At 38.6% G+C, this 17,869-nt stretch overlaps 1 protein-coding gene across 1 annotated transcript; it reads left to right on the forward strand.

Annotated features, from left to right (window-relative positions):
* Nucleotides 1-303: 303 nt before the first annotated feature.
* LOC139708320 (3-ketoacyl-CoA thiolase A, peroxisomal-like) lies at nucleotides 304-17,617 on the forward strand. The gene is given in 12 exon segments (XM_071620275.1): nucleotides 304-776; nucleotides 778-801; nucleotides 5,490-5,641; nucleotides 6,180-6,302; nucleotides 7,631-7,729; nucleotides 9,554-9,634; nucleotides 10,715-10,811; nucleotides 11,901-11,994; nucleotides 13,141-13,320; nucleotides 15,013-15,068; nucleotides 16,072-16,217; nucleotides 17,379-17,617. Coding segments are annotated over 12 exon segments (1,350 nt in total). The 5' UTR covers nucleotides 304-554; the 3' UTR covers nucleotides 17,455-17,617.
* The last annotated feature ends 252 nt before the right edge of the window (nucleotides 17,618-17,869 follow it).

Genomic DNA, 17,869 nt, shown 5'->3' on the forward strand with positions numbered 1-17,869 from the left:
ATCCAAGCCACACAAATCAATATCGCGCTTCGATTTTGGAAAATATCGAATCCAGTGGCAGATCCAGAGGGGAGCGCACCGGGCGTGCCCCCCCCCCCCCCCCCCCTTAATTTTGTAAAGGCACCTCCCCCTTTTACGGAATTCTTGGATCCGCCCCTGCAAATAGCTTTATACGGTCCGGTAGGAAAAAAGGGGGGCACAATTACAACTAAGGAGCTCTAGCCACCCCCACCGGCCTCCAGCTCCAGCTCCATCCATGATCACCAGCAACACAGTCGCTGTCTTCCACCGCCTTCAATTCTCCTCGCTGCGCTGACACAGTGTACGCAGCTAGCTAGCTGAGCGCTCAAGCATCGGCGACCCCTCGTGCGTACAAGTCCAAAGGCCAGACTACATACACCTACTGTATTTATCGAGGTCATATTATAACGAAGTATTCTGCAAAGACTGTCTAAATATCTAATCTCAGCTGGAACAACAAACACGCTGAAGAGCCTGTCAGTCAAGTCCTTTTTACTCACTTTTGTTGGCCCGCGCTTACCGTTTGGGGATCAATGTCACTCCCAAGTGATTCCACCATGCATCGAATGTCTGTTCTATCGGGACATCTCTCCCATGGACTCCAGCACAGTGCGGCAGTACGCCGCCTACACAGCTGCGTCCCGACCCTCACGGCAGCCACCGCCAGACGACCGGGTCAGCGTCGGGCCGTGCCAGAAAGACGATCGAAACCCGACGACGTGGTAGTTGTGTCAGCCCTAAGAACGCCCATCGGAAAAAGCGAAGAGAGGTTCCTTCAAGGTAGAAATGCAAATGTGTTTGAAGTAGAAGACTTAACGCTGATCTGATGAGTGTTTAAACGTTTACAGTGTTCTTTCAAGTCTTCAAATAATGGTAGGAAAAACAACTTGAAAGAAGGGAGGGGGATCGGAGGGGGCTGATACATCCAAGCCAAGTGGTGATGAAATGTCTGTGATTTTGCTCAGTTGATCGAAGTTCATCACTTCCCATTCAATTGCTTCAAGTGTGAAATCATTGTTTTTTTCTTGGGACCCACTGATAGCTGTGACTCTGTGTCTGTGAGGAAAGGGGGGGGGGGGGAGCAGATCAGTGTCTCTTGCACACGCATGTAAACATGAAAATAAAACATTTATTAGACCGGCTGTGTCTGATGTATACACACTAAACATTTTCATTGAGATGCTCAATGTTTGTGACAAAAGTGAACATTTTTAGGTAATTCAAAATGGGAGAATTAGTCCATAGTTTCTACTTTAAGGGCTAGGGCTAGAACTCATATAATTGGTTGAATTGTAATAGGTCCATCATTGTGCGCAGCTATGGCTGTATCTGCACTCCTTCACGGTGGCCTCCATAAGACATTCCAGGGTCAATTTTCATGGTATCGCATTGCAGTTTGCTATGCATTTTTACAACACTGCTACACAAACTAACTTTTGTGTAACAGTTTTCTTCCATAGAAGTGTACAGGATAACATTTGAAATATTGTTCAGGCAGCTGAAATTGCTAATCAAATTTGAGTTCGAAAATTATTCCCTGCATTCTATGACTGGATATTAAGTGGATCGTATCACCGGACATTTTTTTTTTTTTTTTTTTTTTTTTTTTGGCTCTGAATTCTGTACTCAGAGGATGAAATTTTGGCTAAAAATAGCACCAGTTATTCACAAAGTCCTGGAAATTTCGAATTCAGCAAAATTACAAAAATTAGACTTCAAATATACCCAGGGCTCTCCAAAAAGTTGTCTTTTAAGTTAGTTAGTGTGGTGAAAAATTGCATTATAATTTCAGACACGATTTGATAATCGACATCATTCGCATCGACCTTGTCCTTGCACCAGAACCACAATTTATACCCATGATTAAGGTACACATTCTTACCGAGCAGACGGCACAGAACAAAAACAAAAAAAATCATCAAATGAGAGTAATGAGACTCAAATTTCGTATTTTGGAAGGTGAAATGTCTAACATGAAAATTTTGAACTGTTCACGCGATAAAATCTTGTGCTAAATTGTTCTTCTAAATCTGAGGTAAAATGTGAATTTCTTAGCGTTTTCACATTTTTGTGTCACGTTTTTTGCGATTTCGGTCCATACAACACTCTGTGAGGCTAGTCTACGAAGTCCTGCACGTACTGAATGTCATTAGGCCTACGCAAAAACTTTCATGTCAGGAATTACCATGCTGTCTGGTAATACCAAATCAGGTACCGGTACCTGTATACAGTATTAGTCATATCTCCATTATGTACAACATATTCAGTTGTTCAGTTTGAGTTTGCTGATTTTTATCTTTCTATTGTGACTGTTATTTTGTTTGATCGTTTTAGTTTCATAATTTCACAACACATATGACTTATATGCCATTTACAAATCGTAGTCAGTCAAAGACACACTGTACAGGTTCACTTATTATGATAACACATCCTTTTAGTACATGCATTCAAAAAAAAATACTAATAATAAGTTGCAAGTAGAAGATAAGCCTATCGGCGTACGCTTTGTGAGAGAACCTTTCTTTTAATATAGTTTACACACATGAAATGGTTAAATTGTATTAATGGTATGTACTCCGTACAAGTAGGACACTTACATACTACTAGTTATAAGTTAGTAAGTTACAAAACTGTAGGTATTTAAACATCAATGGATGATTTGGGCACAAGATATGCTACTGGTAGGCGAAGATTACTGAGATGTTCCTTCATACAATTTAGATATATATGCACACTGAAGCCATGCTGTGGGCAGAATGCAAGCCCATACCCCAACACCCCTCCCCCCCCCAAAAAAAAAAAAAGCTCACGACACAAGGAAGCTAAATTGTAGCTTGCTGTAACTTATAAAACCAAAAAGCTTGACATAAAACTCTGTCATAATGCAATCTATTGCACAGCAACCCTGCTCATATTTGTCCATAATGCAAAACTCTCTCTATATACTGGGAAAGGGTACAGTATACCGTAGTGAATATCTTGTCTTGTGGTCATGCCATTTGCTGTACAGAGTAAAACAAATCAAACAGGACAGATTTGTACTTTGACCAACAGACAAAATATTGACTGTGGATTGCACTTCAACCTACTTATTGTGAGTTGTGCAGTTTTTACCGGGGAGATAAAGAGTGGCTATTAAAGCAACCTATCAAGTCTCGTGCATAAGGTGGAATTAAAAACTCACACTTCAGGTGCCTTTCTCACACTCACATGCCTGACAGACAAGCTTTTTAACAACTCACAAGAGGAAATACACAAAGAGATAGGGTTTGAAACCACCAAATAAAAAAGAAAGAAAAGGCCCATTTTGAGACAATATTCTTTTTATTGAAATAAGCCAAAATATTAGATTACTATGCCTCAAATTGCACAATTTTGATACAGCTTAAAATGCTTATAGAGCTGCTTACATTTTTTTACCTTGGTACACAGAAATTCTGAAATTGTTCATGGTAATTTACAGTACTACACAGCTGTGTTCATAAGAAGTTACAGTAATATGAAGTAGGCCCTACAAGTACAGCTGTGATGATAATGACATGATAAATTTTTGTGCTGAAAACCAGGCATTCTTTCATATGATTAATTGTAGCATATTAATGTGTATTAAATGCTACCAGGGCCCAAATGTACCAGCAAGAATCAGTTAAATCCATCCATTACCTGTTCCAATATATTTCACACCCAGCTTCCATATCCCCCCCCCCCCCCCCTTTATATTCTTGCACACAAACATGCCCACAAACTCTACACAGCATACAGTTTTGTATGTGCTGGTACTTTCCTTTAGAATGAAAACTGTAGACTACATGTATGTATAAAACTTTGAATGAAAGAGAAAAGCATCTTACAGCATTCATTTTATATGGTTTGAAATCACCAGTAGGTCATATGTAGGATACTACATTTGCTTAATGCAATTATAGGAAATCAAACAAATCAGGTTTACAGAGATCCACAATGCTTGCTCAAATTGCATGTTCATTGTATTCTCAAAAATATCTATAAAGATTTGACAAGTAGAGCTACGTTTAAGATAAAGATCACTCAGGTGTTAGCGTAACCTTTGTTATGATGGTACAGGTAGTGTAATAGTATGTGCCCTCACATGATAACACTGTAGTGGATGCACCAAAATGTGAACTGTAATTTAAATGGCTATCCAGGTCTCCAGTGTGCGCTCACTGAACATTGTACATACTTATAAATTGTGCAAACATTCAAACTATAAGTGACCCTGCATCACAAAACCAACAAAAAGTCGCCAGACATTGACTTTTAGTTAAGAGTATATTCTGAAAGAGCAGACTTCAAGCTTTAAAGTGATGTATAACCAAATCATCAAATGGACTCTCCTAACCTATCTAAATATTGGAAAGAAAGCACACACTCCAGAAAAGTGTGAACTGAGAAAAGGGCACAGGGTCTACTGTATATTCAAGCATTTAATCTTCACCAAGCCGTGCTACCTGTGCAATGAATGGGACGAAACAAAGGATGAAAACCACCGGTTTAACCACAATGAAGGGATTATCAGATTAAGATGAAATTAAGCATGTTGTATTAACACATTCTGTCCATGATAAATGCCAACTTTCAAAGCAGTAGCATCATCCTTTCTAAAGTTATTGGAGTCGAAAGTGTGTACAGGTTTTTTTTTTTAAAGAAGTGAAAGGGGGACTCTAAAGACACACCTAATCACACTATTCTAAAAAAAAATGTTCAAGATAAACTGCTAAAACACACACTTTGCTGTTCATTTTATGAGACCAAATTTTAGCATAGTGTAGAAGAAGACTTGCTCTTTCAGAAATTTTATATAAAAAAGTCAAGATTGACCAAATTGACCCTTTTCACCTATTTTCAGTCCTCACACAAAATCAGTGTGTGCGACCTTTTGTTCGTTTTGTGATGCACAGTCACATAGAACAATGTATCTTAACCCGTTGAGGACGGACTGATTTTGCTACAACACGCATTTCCCACAGACACCTGCCCAAGTATACTCGGGACTCGTCCTCAACGGGTTAAGCTGTTCAGAACAAAAAAAAAAAAAAATAAGCAAGACTACACATCAGTCAGCTATGAACAGTTTTAGTCATGGTAATTATAAAAAAAAATCAAGAATATCACAGTTATTTCACATTGCAACTATTTTGATTTCTTCATGAAACAGACACTGGTCACAAACATCCAAACTTGTAGTGCTCAAATTAATCTATCAGTCTGTTTGCTATCCGCGTCCTGCACAAAGCACTTAAAAACAAACATTCCAACACGCAACACAACTACCGCGGGTAACAAGTTTTCCCATTTGTCCAAATACATGAGCATTCAGGCTGGGACCTCACACTTTACCTTACTTGACCTACAGTGGGTATAACTTGCCCCTGGAGAGCTGATGGGTTTGTATAAACCCGATACCCTGCCAGTACGAATGTGATTATTTGTGTTTGTACTATGCACAGGACACACGAGCAGACGATCTGCTGGCTGCTGCATTTAAGGGCGTGCTGGATGAGACGAAGTTACCCCCAGAGCGTCTTGGAGACATCGTCGTCGGCAACGTGCTCCTGCCAGGCGGTGGCGCTATACAGGCAAGATTCGCTCAGTTCTTCAGGTAAGTGTCACATACTAACTGATGTCCCGTGAAATATACTATCACTCTTAATAGTGTCGGAAGATGATAGGGCCAAACAGATTGCTACACTTGGATGTAAGTTGAATATGCTCATTACTGATAAGTATCTCAAAGCTCTTTCACATAGCATTTAAGACATTGTGCTTTTAATAGTAAGTAATGATTCACACAAAATAGAAAACATTTGTCAGATGACACGTTAGTGCATACCGTTTGGTTTAATACACTCTGTCGACTCAGGGTAGTTGTTAATTTATGATATTGCATTTTAGGGGAAAAAATTATGATCTTTGGAAAAAAACACAATAAAATGTAATGATTTAGTTTGATGGCTTTCACAATATACCAGTACATTGTAGGTGTCATTAAACAGTCATGCTTTTTATGCAAAATGCAAATTTTGTACGTGATCTTGTCCTTGTCATGAAAATATTACAAATGCATCGCTAATGTCAGAGTTCAGTAGTTCTCGTGGGCAGATAAACACATGTATACTTTTCTTATGATTTCCTTTCAGTAACATTCCAGAAACAGTGCCAATTAACACAGTCAACAGGCAATGTTCATCCGGCCTACAAGCTGTCATCAATGCTGCAGGAGGCATCAAGACAGGAGTGTACGATGTCGCCATGGCTGGCGGGTAGGTCAAGGGGAGGTCAAAGGAAGGTCAGAGGGAGGTCACTGTATAAAGAGACCAAATGTCCATTGTTGACCACCAAGTAATGATTTTTTTTTTTTTTTGAAAAAAGGTGCTGTGGATGAGTCTTATATTTCTCAAGAATCATTTAATTTTTTATTTTTTTTTTGTGGGCATTGGCAAACAATTTAACACCAGCATGGTGTATTATTTCTACCAGATTGGTTGCAGAATGCAGCTACTGGTCTTTTTAAAGAAAAATGCAGATTTTGTTGTACATATCTACTTGTACCCTTCTTTCAGTCCAGTTTGCGGGCATCAATTTCCACGTAGCACCAGTCTGCAGTAGTGATGCCAAAACTAATGCATCGTTTGGACATTTTTGTGAATAAACAGGTAGCTCAATTATTTGCAATTTGTGTGGTTGAGATAGTTTTGATTAAAATAGAAGTGCTACAGGAATAAATTGTTGTCCATGTGTAGTCCCAGGCAACAAAATGTAAAAGATGTTTTTATCAGTTGGCTTAGCTGGTAGTATAGAATGTAGACACAGCTTGAGTGAAAATGTACAGAATTTGAAGGTTTATTTAACAATAAAAAAGGGGGATTAGGGCTACTAGTACCATTTATTCAAAAGAAGATATATCTAGTTTTGAATTGGTTCATCTTTTATCTGTTGTGATGACACATTGTATGTACATACCTTGACTTTTCTACATTTAAGTTGGCCATGATGAAACAAGCATATTTACAAGTTTAAGTAGATTTTTTTTTCCCCCAGGCTGGGATACTCTCAGTGGGATACGATTGTTTCATGCTCCATCACACACAATTGTTGAATGGTTTTACTTGATTTACTGCTAACTTGATAACTTGATTAGGCAGAAGAGTTTTTAACGTGTACAATCCCGCCGTTACTGTTTAAATGTGTGAGCCAGCGTCGAGTCCATGAGCCGGAGCGAAAGGGGCACTGGCTTTCGAGATCTCAACCCACGCATTCACGCAATGCAAAACGCAGAAGACAGCCTTATACCCATGGGGTGAGGATTTATGTCAAGTGTATACAGACCACCATGACAACCGCCTTCCTCTGCAAGCATTCTCATGAAAAACTGGGAGCCATGCGCTGTGCATTTTGTATTTAATCTTTGATTCTGTATCTTTCTCTTCACTTCAAACATTCATGCAGTGTATAGTCTACTGTAATAACTATTTTTACACATATCTGATGTCAACTCCCCATCCAAACCAATCCCTTCCTTTCTCCACCCCGTCCTTTTCCAAACCACCTCACTTCATTCTGAGCTGCATTACGTCTTGCCCCCTTCCAGTGTGGAGTCCATGACACGCTCCCCAATGTACCAGGGTGAGGATCTTAACCCCAGGGTCTTGCAGAGCCAGGTCACGCAGGACTGTCTCACGCCGATGGGGTAGGTCACCTAAAAACATGACCCTCTTTCTGGACATTTTAACCCAAGAGGGGTTGGTAGGTGGGGTGGTGGTAGAGTTTGAAGTGGTGATTTAGAATGTTCAATAGCATTCTTCAGAATGTAGCACTTCTGTGGTAATATGGAATGTCATTGATTTTTTTTTTTAATCGCTTGTCAGAAGTTATACTATAGAGAAGAATAATTATGTTCCTCTCCCTCTCATCGTCTTTCTACTCATTGCTGTTATAGTGTTGTTGTTTTTTGTCTTGTCTTTCTTTTTTTTTGCTTTTTTTATGCCACCTCCAGGAAGTGTCGCCAGAGGCATTATGTTTTCAGGTTGTCCAGTCTTCTGTCCGTCCATCTTTCTGTCCGTAATCAATTTTGTGGACAGGATAACTTAAAACCGTTTGAGTTATCATAATGAAACTTGTATCAGTGAACAAAGTTTTGCTTATCAACTTTTTGATGCACTTGCTTAAGGTCAAAAGTGAAGGTCAAATTCTTTCAATGTCACTGTTTCCCCATACCAATACAATGGCTGAAGGTATTTTCTTGAAACTTACTGTATATGCATTATCAGAAAAGTTTCTGTAGTGAATGTTTTCTGCCATAGGTTCAAAGGTCAAGTGATAATGCTTGAATTTAGTTGTTTTCTCCTTATCCCGGAAATACATGTAGCTCAGGGTACAATGTAATCTTCAAGAAAATGTGGTTTCATGACATTTGATCCTGCAACAATTGCTCCCATGAAATATCTGGCATGCTAAGCCAATCATAAATGCTACCCACAAATATAACCCAAATTCTAATCCTCACATCAAACTAAACCTAAAACGCTATCATATCCCTTACCCCAAGTCCATGGAGAAAATATAATCGAAGTAATTGTTGCACAAGCAAATGTGCCACCGCTTCATGATGATGTATTTCATGCCCTTTCCTTTGGTTTTATGACTTACATACAATCTTTCATCTACTCTTGCTAGATACTTAGATAAACTTGTCATAGAAATTTCCATTGCTTCAGTACTTATCTTATTAATACATCAGTCTTTCAGTGCATGTAATGCTCATTTATTTTATAGTACTATTTGAATGATTCTGGATTGCATTCAATCAAGTATATGACATATACATATAGATGCTACTGTATACAAACAATATATTTACTAATGGTCTTTGTCCATTTGCCTCTTGAAACGTAAAGTGTGAATCATTTTGATAATGGTCTTGCACAATTATCAACAGAGTTTTCCAACTCTGCATGTTACTATGGGGGGCATCAATATTTAAAAACAAAATGGATTGATGGGAAGAAATGGAAAATCTGGTGCCATTAAGACTGACATGTACCCTGTCAAAATGATTCAACAGCAGCAAATGCACAGTTGCATCAACAAAATTTAAACAGGAATGACTGAAATCTTATCTCCAAGGTTTAAAGCAAAAGCATAAAACCAAAACAAGAATAGAACTAATGCAAGAGTTCTTCTGTTCACGTTTGATGACATATGTCTGTAGAAATACATGTCAATCAAATGTTTTTGTTTATTTTGTTTATATTTTCCTTGACTCATCTCTCTGGAAGAGGTGAGTCTAGTATTGCTCCAAATTGTTTATTTTCCCAATTGATGTCCTTTTCTTGTTAAATCAGTGGTATACCGACTCGACCACTTTGTTTCAATGTGTAGTATAATCTGTTTGTGTGGACACCAAGAATGCACGTATGGAGCTATTGCAGTAAAATAGCTTCCTAACTTCTCATGAATGCCATTCTGCTTGATGTGGCTTTTGATAAACTCTGTTGCACTTCGATTCTCACAGGATCACCTCAGAGAATGTGGCAGCAAAGTTTGGAGTTACCAGGGAACAGCAAGACCAGATGGCATACGAATCACAGAAGAAGTGAGTGTGTGTATGCCAAAATAATCTCTGTTTTGATGTCATTTCTTGGAATATGAGATTTTGTACTGTTGGAAATGTATGGGGATAAAAGCACTGGTAGTAGTAGCTGTAGTAGTAGCTATAGTAACAGTAGCAGTAGTAGTAGTAGCTGTAGTAGTAGTAGTAGTAGTAGTAGTAGTAGTAGTAGTAGTAGTAGTAGTAGTAGTAGTAGTAGTAGTAGTAGTAGTAGTAGTTGTTGTTGTTGTTGTTGTGGTAATAGTAGTAGTAGTAGTAGTAGTAGTAGTAGTAGTAGTAGTAGTTGTTGTTGTGGTAATAGTAGTAGTAGTAGTAGTAGTAGTAGTAGTAGTTGTGGTAATAGTAGTAGTAGTTGTTGTTGTGGTAATAGTAGTAGTAGTAGTAGTAGTAGCAGTAGTAGTAGTGGTGGTGGTGGTAGAAGTAGTAGTAGTGGTAGTAGTAGTGGTTGTAGTAGTAGTGGTAGCAGTAGTAGTTGTAGTAGTAGTAGTAGTAGTACATGTAGGTTGTGGTGTAGGAGTAGCAGTAGCAGTAGGACTATAAGGAGTGGTGGTAATGATAATAATACTGATAGTGATTACCATCACCATCATCATGATGTGAAATTTGGTTTTTGTGGGTCGCTTTCCTATTGCGATCATTATTGTTACACAATTTACTCCGGTCACTCTGGTCAAGCCTGCATGTTCAGTGCAGTGTACATTCTCCTCTCCCTGGCAAGCATTTCAGCCAGGCAACAATTTTATGGTATCCACATCACAACCACATGCAGTGTATATGCTAAATTTAACCACAAGAATGTTTCATTTCCTTCATGGTACACCCTGTAGCTATTTGTGCAACTTGGTAAAGAGAAAGGAGAGCTACAGATGGAATGACATGCCATACAGTGTTGAATCTAAACATCATCAGAAACTAGCAAGAATAGAGAATCTTCTGATTTATATGTCAATAAAAAGAAGTACAATCTATCTGTGACATACATGTAAATACTAAATTGACTTGTGATATAAGAACTCCGGTTTCAATCTCTATGTGTTGTGTATTAACTCTTTCTATGACTTACAGAGCTGCAGCCGCACAGCAAAAGGGTTACTTTGACCGCGAGATCATCCCCGTTACGACAGTCATCCAAGACGAGTCTGGCAATGAAACAGAGATCACGGTGAGCAGCATCATTAACTCTTGTCATCACTAATGTGCACATTGTCAGCGTTGTGATGTTGATGGTGGTTTTCAGAGGGTTAAACAGGAATTGCCTTTTGACAGACAACATGTTGATTCAGTGAATGCACAAATATTATTTGAATAAATTAATGATGTTTTAGCACAACCAGACTGTCTGTTCAAAAGTTATGGATTCTTAAAGTTTTGGTTAAATAAGCAGCATTTACCTATATGCCTGCATGCCATTATTTTTTAATGCAATGGCTATCAGTGGTATTTTGTGTTGTCACAACAATAGGAAAAGGACACTACAGTGCACTCCCGTTAAATTGAACACGGTTATAATGAAATTTCGTTATAATGAAGTAAAACTTCTGGTCCCAAAATTATCGCCATTGAAGTCTATGGAACAAAATTCGCTTATAACGAACATGGATATAGCGAAATTTTCGTTATAACGAAGTCTTTTCCGAGCGCCACTGACAAAGAAAAACAAAAGAAATGTGCTCCATTACAACGAAATGCGGAACCCTTTCGAAAATACGTGGCAGCACAAGCATTTATAGCGTCTCTGCATGGGTGAACGCATCGCACCATTGTGTGTTCGTTGCGTGTGTCACGCAGTTTCCGAGGGCAACTACGTTATTGTAATACAATAATCTGAAACTTAATAACTATTTGTTTTATTGTTCACATAGCTTTCCAGTGTATGACAAGTATTCAACAAACAGAATATCATATATGCTTGGCTTCCTTTTTTTTGGTTTTATATTGTATTTGTTCGGTTATAACAAAATTTCATTATAACAAAAGAAAACTGCCTGTCCCAAGCATTTCGTTATACCTGGAGTGCACTGTATAAAGAGAATCTCATATATTTTCATTTTCATATTGGTGGAAGAGCTCTTGACCTGCTTCCTTTAGAGCAGGGAAAATAATATTTCCCTTTTGGCCTTACCATACATTGTACATCAGTAACAAGAAAAAGAATATATGGATTTTTACTGTAATCAAAAATTGAAATCATGTTTGATTTGATATGGCAAAATGTATTGCTTTATGGACTTTCCTCTTGACTTGACCATAGGTGACCAAAGATGATGGTATCCGTGCGAACACGACCTTTGAAGGTCTGGCCAAACTGAAACCCTCCTTCTCCGCGGATGGCACAACGACAGCAGGTTCGGAGCCACGTACAGCACGCCGTTATCTTGCTTAGAGTTTCTCTCTAAATCACGTTAACAAACAGAACCCTAATTCAAATTACCACAATGATTCTTGCATCGAGTTGTTCTCAGTGCAACTGGTTGACAACTCCAAAACACTCCAATAAAATCAGTGTGTGTTAATGTCAATAAATGTCAATGAAGGGCAACCAGCACCTTACCTGTCATAGTTTTGATATCTAGACTTCAACCGCCTTTTTTCAAATTCAGAACTCACAGATTAGCATTTGCCTGACAGTGATTGAAATAGCAGCTCTTACTTTGTGACCTCATTATTGGTGGTGCAAGGCAGGGGATTGTGTCCAGACTTTGTCAAAATTATTAATTTTGGTATATGGTTTCATGCCATTAAGGATTTTCTTGATCTTATGCAACAATAGAATTTTAGATGAATAACAGAGGTTTTAAAAGTTCTCTAGGTAGATGGCATACAATGAGTCCAGCAACAGCTGGTTTGTGTTTTGTTTTTGTGTGGCATAACCTTAAAAAAGCATTGATTTGGAATTGCAGCTGTAGTAACAACATAAGTTGAGCAAACTGTAGCTGTGATGAGAATAAGTTTATCCCAGATTCATAGAGACAGCCATCAAACACGCACACTATAGATTGAGCAGTAACAGATGTGTGTACAACTGTGAGTTTATTGTATATCAGTTTGTATGAACGTGTTTGACTAATATATTCATTGAAAGCATTTTCACTGCCGGCAACCAGGAATAGTCTGGTGGTATTGTTGCTGTCCAGAAAGCAATAGATGGCAGGTTCGAGTCCAGTGGTGCCTTTTTTCCAACATAATTGTTGAATTGCAGATCAGCAGTTGCGATCTTACAAATTTCATTTGTAGAGGGAGACAAATTGAAGAAAATTCACACCTCAATATATTTATTGTTGTCTAACAGTGATGAACAAACTTTTTTTTTTTCATGATTGAGCAGACAATGAAATACTCGTAACATATCATATCCTCTTCTTATTGCGCAGTAATTTCGTCATGTACTCTCCTCCTCCCCTGCCCCTCCTTTACCCCCTTCCCCTCCCATGCCGCTCCCTTTCAACTCCCTCTCCTCTTTCCCTCCTACAAATCTCACCAACCTTCTCCAGGTAACTCCAGCCAGGTGAGCGATGGAGCAGCTGCCGTTCTCATGGCCAGCAGAGCGGCGGCTGAATCCCTCAACCTACCCGCCCGACTGGTGCTGGTCTCCTATGCCGTGGTGGGCGTGCCCCCTGCCATCATGGGTATCGGCCCCGCCTACGCCATCCCAGAAGCACTCAAGAAGGCTGGTGAGCATCCTTAAAAGTCTTCTTACTTTCATGCGGATGCTGTCATTGTTATGAATGCAGGCACTGTTTAGTGTTGTGGTGACTCAATTTCAAAACTCTGCTGACCGAGTGGTTTGATGATGTTCAAATGCAAGACAAAACACACTAGCATGCAAAAGTTTTGAGAATATTTCCGTCATTTTCAAGAGATCTGAGAAGAAATATCACCCTGCCAATAAAACGTTTACTCAATCAAAGAATGGTTTATTCAAGCAACGCTGTCTATGATAAATATTGAGCACGCTTAACCCTAATCAGGCTGGGCTTTTTTGGCTATGCTATATCTGGGGGGGGGCGGATTCCGCCCCCCCTTCAGATCTCGCCTATGGAACGCGCGATCGCGCCGAAAATCGGCACACGCGACGCCCGCGACGTATTCTATCAAAATGTATGGTTGCTTTCTCCGAAAATTTTTTCTTATATTTTATATTAATTAATTATTGTAATTTATGCATAAAATCAGTTTTGGGCTCTAAATCACTTATTAATGCTCCAATTAAGCTAATTTCTTTTTTAAAATGTTTCTTGTATCTTTCTTCTGAGACATAGGATAAAAAAAATCTGTATCGAAATTGATTTCTTATGTATTTTATTGTTTTTTGAATTTCTTATGTATTTCTTTGTTTTTTGACCTTTTGTTTTTGTTTGTTTTTTGGCCAAAATTTGTCACAGACATTTTTCGAAGCATTTTTATGCTAAAATAGATTAATTTCGGCCATTCTAAGTGAAGATATGAATTTTTATGTGAATTAATTGAAAAAACACAATTTGCATTGGATTTGTACACAAAATCACGTTTTGGAGCAATTTTGGGGTTGACAAATTTTTTTCGACGTCAAAACGGTACGCATGGGCGCAACAATTTGGGTCTCAAAAGTTGCGCGATACTTGAAAGAAAAAAGTCATGAAACATCGCGGCGGGATCTTATCGCGTTGCGAAGATATTGCGCGAAACGTCGAGGGGGGGGGGGGCGGATTCCGCCCCCCCCCCCCCCCCCCCAGCCTGATTAGGGTTAAAGGGGAAGGGGAAGTGTCCCCAAATATAATGTGTATTGAGTGAATACAGCAATACGAGAACACATCAGTGAAGTTTGAGTAAAATCGGACAATCAATTTTAAAGTTATAAATGTTTAAAGTTTTGGTGGTGCCATCATTGAATGAGATGTCAACAGCAGTTTGTGGCATCACAGCAGAATAATGATGTAAAGAAAATGTAAAGAGAATTTTTCAAACAATTATTCATTTTCTAGCACTTTGCAAGAACAATTATCTTTATACCTCCTTCAGAAAGCAGGGGAAATAACATCACCTTCAACATATATCAGTAACAAGTAAAATGGAATGCATACTTTCTTTTCTACGAAACAATTTTGTGGAATTTTCTAGGGCATCCAGATGGTACAATCTCCTGGTTAAAAAGTTTGCCACTGGTTGGAGCCTCTGAAAAAGCCTGTTTTGTGCCTCTGCTGCATTTATGTAAACTTTTTATCGATACAAAATGCACCTAATTCCAATGTACTATATGCATGTACCATAGCAATTTGTTTTATCTGCCTTGCCCCAACTCACTGACTACCCTGCTGTGTTGGTATACCATGCAATTGCCGGGTTTCGACTCGCAACATATCACTGATTACCTCCATCATTTCCAGGTCTGACGACGGATGACATTGAGATCTTTGAAATCAACGAGGCATTTGCAAGTCAGGTGAGTTTAATCTGTTAAAGACAAGTCCCGAGTATACTCGTTCAGGTGTCTATGCGAAATGCGTGTTGTAGCAAAATCAGCCAATCCTCAATGGGTTATAGTTCAGTTCCACATTGTGTTCGAGTTTTGTTTTATAGATAAAGTACAATTGGACCCCCCCCCCCCCGCAAAAAAAAAAAAGAATAACATTTTTTTCAACATTGCCATACTTAACAGTTTTTGCACATTTTGATGAAATAGGGATATTGCTTGCAACAACATATACAACTTTGATGAGGTGTGATGAAGTCATCAACTCAAAATAATCCTCTTGACCCATACATCACTCTTTACAAAATTCCTGTGATATATTTGCATAAAGAACAAAAACTGATGTCACATGCAGAGACTAGCAACGATACCTTTCTTGGCTGAAATATAATTGTAGTTGCTAATATGTCAATCCACTCGAGAGTTGTATGATAATTTTTGTGAACAAACCAGTTTTGAATATATTACATTACCACAGTTTAATTTGCAAAAATGTATGAGGCTACAACAAATGTGAGTATTTCTTCAAAACATGTGATTTGATACTTTAATATTCCATAAATTTCCTTTTTCTTCTTCTGGCTCTAATAAAACTTCTCTCATTTTGTGTCTATGATTGTATGCTTTTTTTATAGTCAACTAAACCATGAAAAAGAAATAGCATGCTAAGGTTTAAAATTTGACAAAATACAGTGGCATGTGCAGCTATGAAAGGTTTGCATACTGCACACTGATCCAACATACTTCCACAGTTAAATGTACTTTTATGGGATTTGTGAAACAGACATTAATTTGTTTTAAACATAAAGTCCCAGTTGGGAGGGCAGAATAGCTCTTGAAATGAGAACGGAACAATCTGTCTCTGAATATTCAGGTTTGCTGACTGTACGTGTATGTCATGATGGTAATGTCTGAAAGTTCTGGTACGCTCTGTGTGACATTTCTACTTCTTTTCTGTCACTGCTTGTATCAGGCCTTCTACTGTGTGCAGAAACTGGGCATCCCCATGGAGAAGGTGAACCCCAATGGGGGTGCCATAGCCCTTGGACATCCCCTGGGTTGCACAGGATCTCGCCAGGTAGCCACCCTCCTTCATGAGATGGAGCGCAGGGGAAATAGGTGAGCAATATCATTTCCTTGTGAGATTCATGTACAGTGGACTCCCATTATAACGAAGTCCTCGGGACCGGCAGTTTTCTTTCGTTGTATCAAAATTTTGTTATAACCGAACAAATATAATAAACAATAAAAAAGACATAGAGGCGATCATTTTGCGACCTGGATTTTTGTTTCATTGTAACCGGAAATTTGTTATAACCAGAAATTTGTTATAACCATGTTCGTTATAATGGGAGTGCACTGTACTATCATGTCGGCATTGCAAGGTATCCACTTGCCTGTTGGTCAAGAGAGGCTTGTAAAATGTACAAAGTAGATGAAATGTCCCATCCAACAATGCATGCACTGAATAAGATTTGAACCTGTAGGACCTCAAGCAGAGCTGGCCAGTCTTGCTGATTCTCCAGGAAGTTTCCTGAAAATGTGTGTTACACATTTTTTCATGACTAGATAAGAGAATACGAAAGCCTCAATGATTTAGGAAATATTTTTGTCTGCTGAGATTGTTCTTTAGCTCCTTCCTAATTTTAATGTCCGAATGTTGGCACCCATGGTCTAGGAGACTTACATAGCCACTACTAATATATCGAAACACCCCCATTTTACTGCTGCATACAATACAGCCTTTTCTGTGTGTGCTTTTATTTTCATGAATATCGCATATCAATTTATATTTCCATGATTATCAACTTTAAAAAGTATTGTCTCCTGTGACAGAAATGCAGTCTGTATCACCTCCAAGGGGGTATGTTGTTGTAAATTTGTTACTTGGACATGGACAATACTTTATATTGCTATGGTTTTGATCATGAATACAACCACTTGGGGACCTGCAAGTCCTGAATCACAAAATGTGCTTGCAAAGTGCAATGGAGGTATACAGTATATATAGCTTGCATACATGTAGTTTAAGTCTTACTCATACCAGGTACTTATGATACATGTACACATTACACAATATTTTCCTTTCTTTTGCTCGCAAAATATACATTGTACATGTATATATGGGTTATACAGTTGAGTATGTACATGTAGCTTGCACACACATACAAATTGTGGTCGGTGAAGTCTAACTGGTGCTTGCTTTGTTATGCTATATGTACACAATCCAAGACATTTTTCTCCCTTCTCTTAATTTTTTTTTTTTTCCACACGCTACAGGGCATACGGAGTGATTTCAATGTGCATTGGAACAGGGATGGGTGCTGCAGCAGTCTTTTACTACCCTGGCAAGTAGATGCCTACAGAGGGCACTGTGCCACATTTAATCAAAGGATTTGGATCGGCAAGACACTCAGATACAGTCACTAATGGCAGCATTCAGTGTAAAAATGAAATCCATCACGCAGTTGCTTGCATTTTGGTGTTTGTGTTAACTCGCCAAGCCACAATGGTTTACTCGTCCAGTTACTGCTACAAGCTATTTGATATGATGTTGGTATGCTGATTTTTTTTTTTTTTTTTTTTTTTTTTTTTTGTCTACGTTTATCAATGAAGTTGCCTTACTGATAACCAGACATCATGATTATGGAAATCTAGGCATATGGAAATCTTTTGATGTAGTACTACATATTTCCTGTCACCAAACCATATGTTGTGAAAGGCGTGTACCAAAAACAGAAAAAGAAGTAGGGAAAAAATTGGAATGATTT

The sequence above is a fragment of the Diadema antillarum genome, unplaced genomic scaffold, assembly GCF_040938485.1.
Source record: "Diadema antillarum isolate AM-2024a unplaced genomic scaffold, OU_Dant_1.0 seq00001325_RagTag, whole genome shotgun sequence".
NCBI classification, from domain to species: domain Eukaryota; kingdom Metazoa; phylum Echinodermata; class Echinoidea; order Diadematoida; family Diadematidae; genus Diadema; species Diadema antillarum.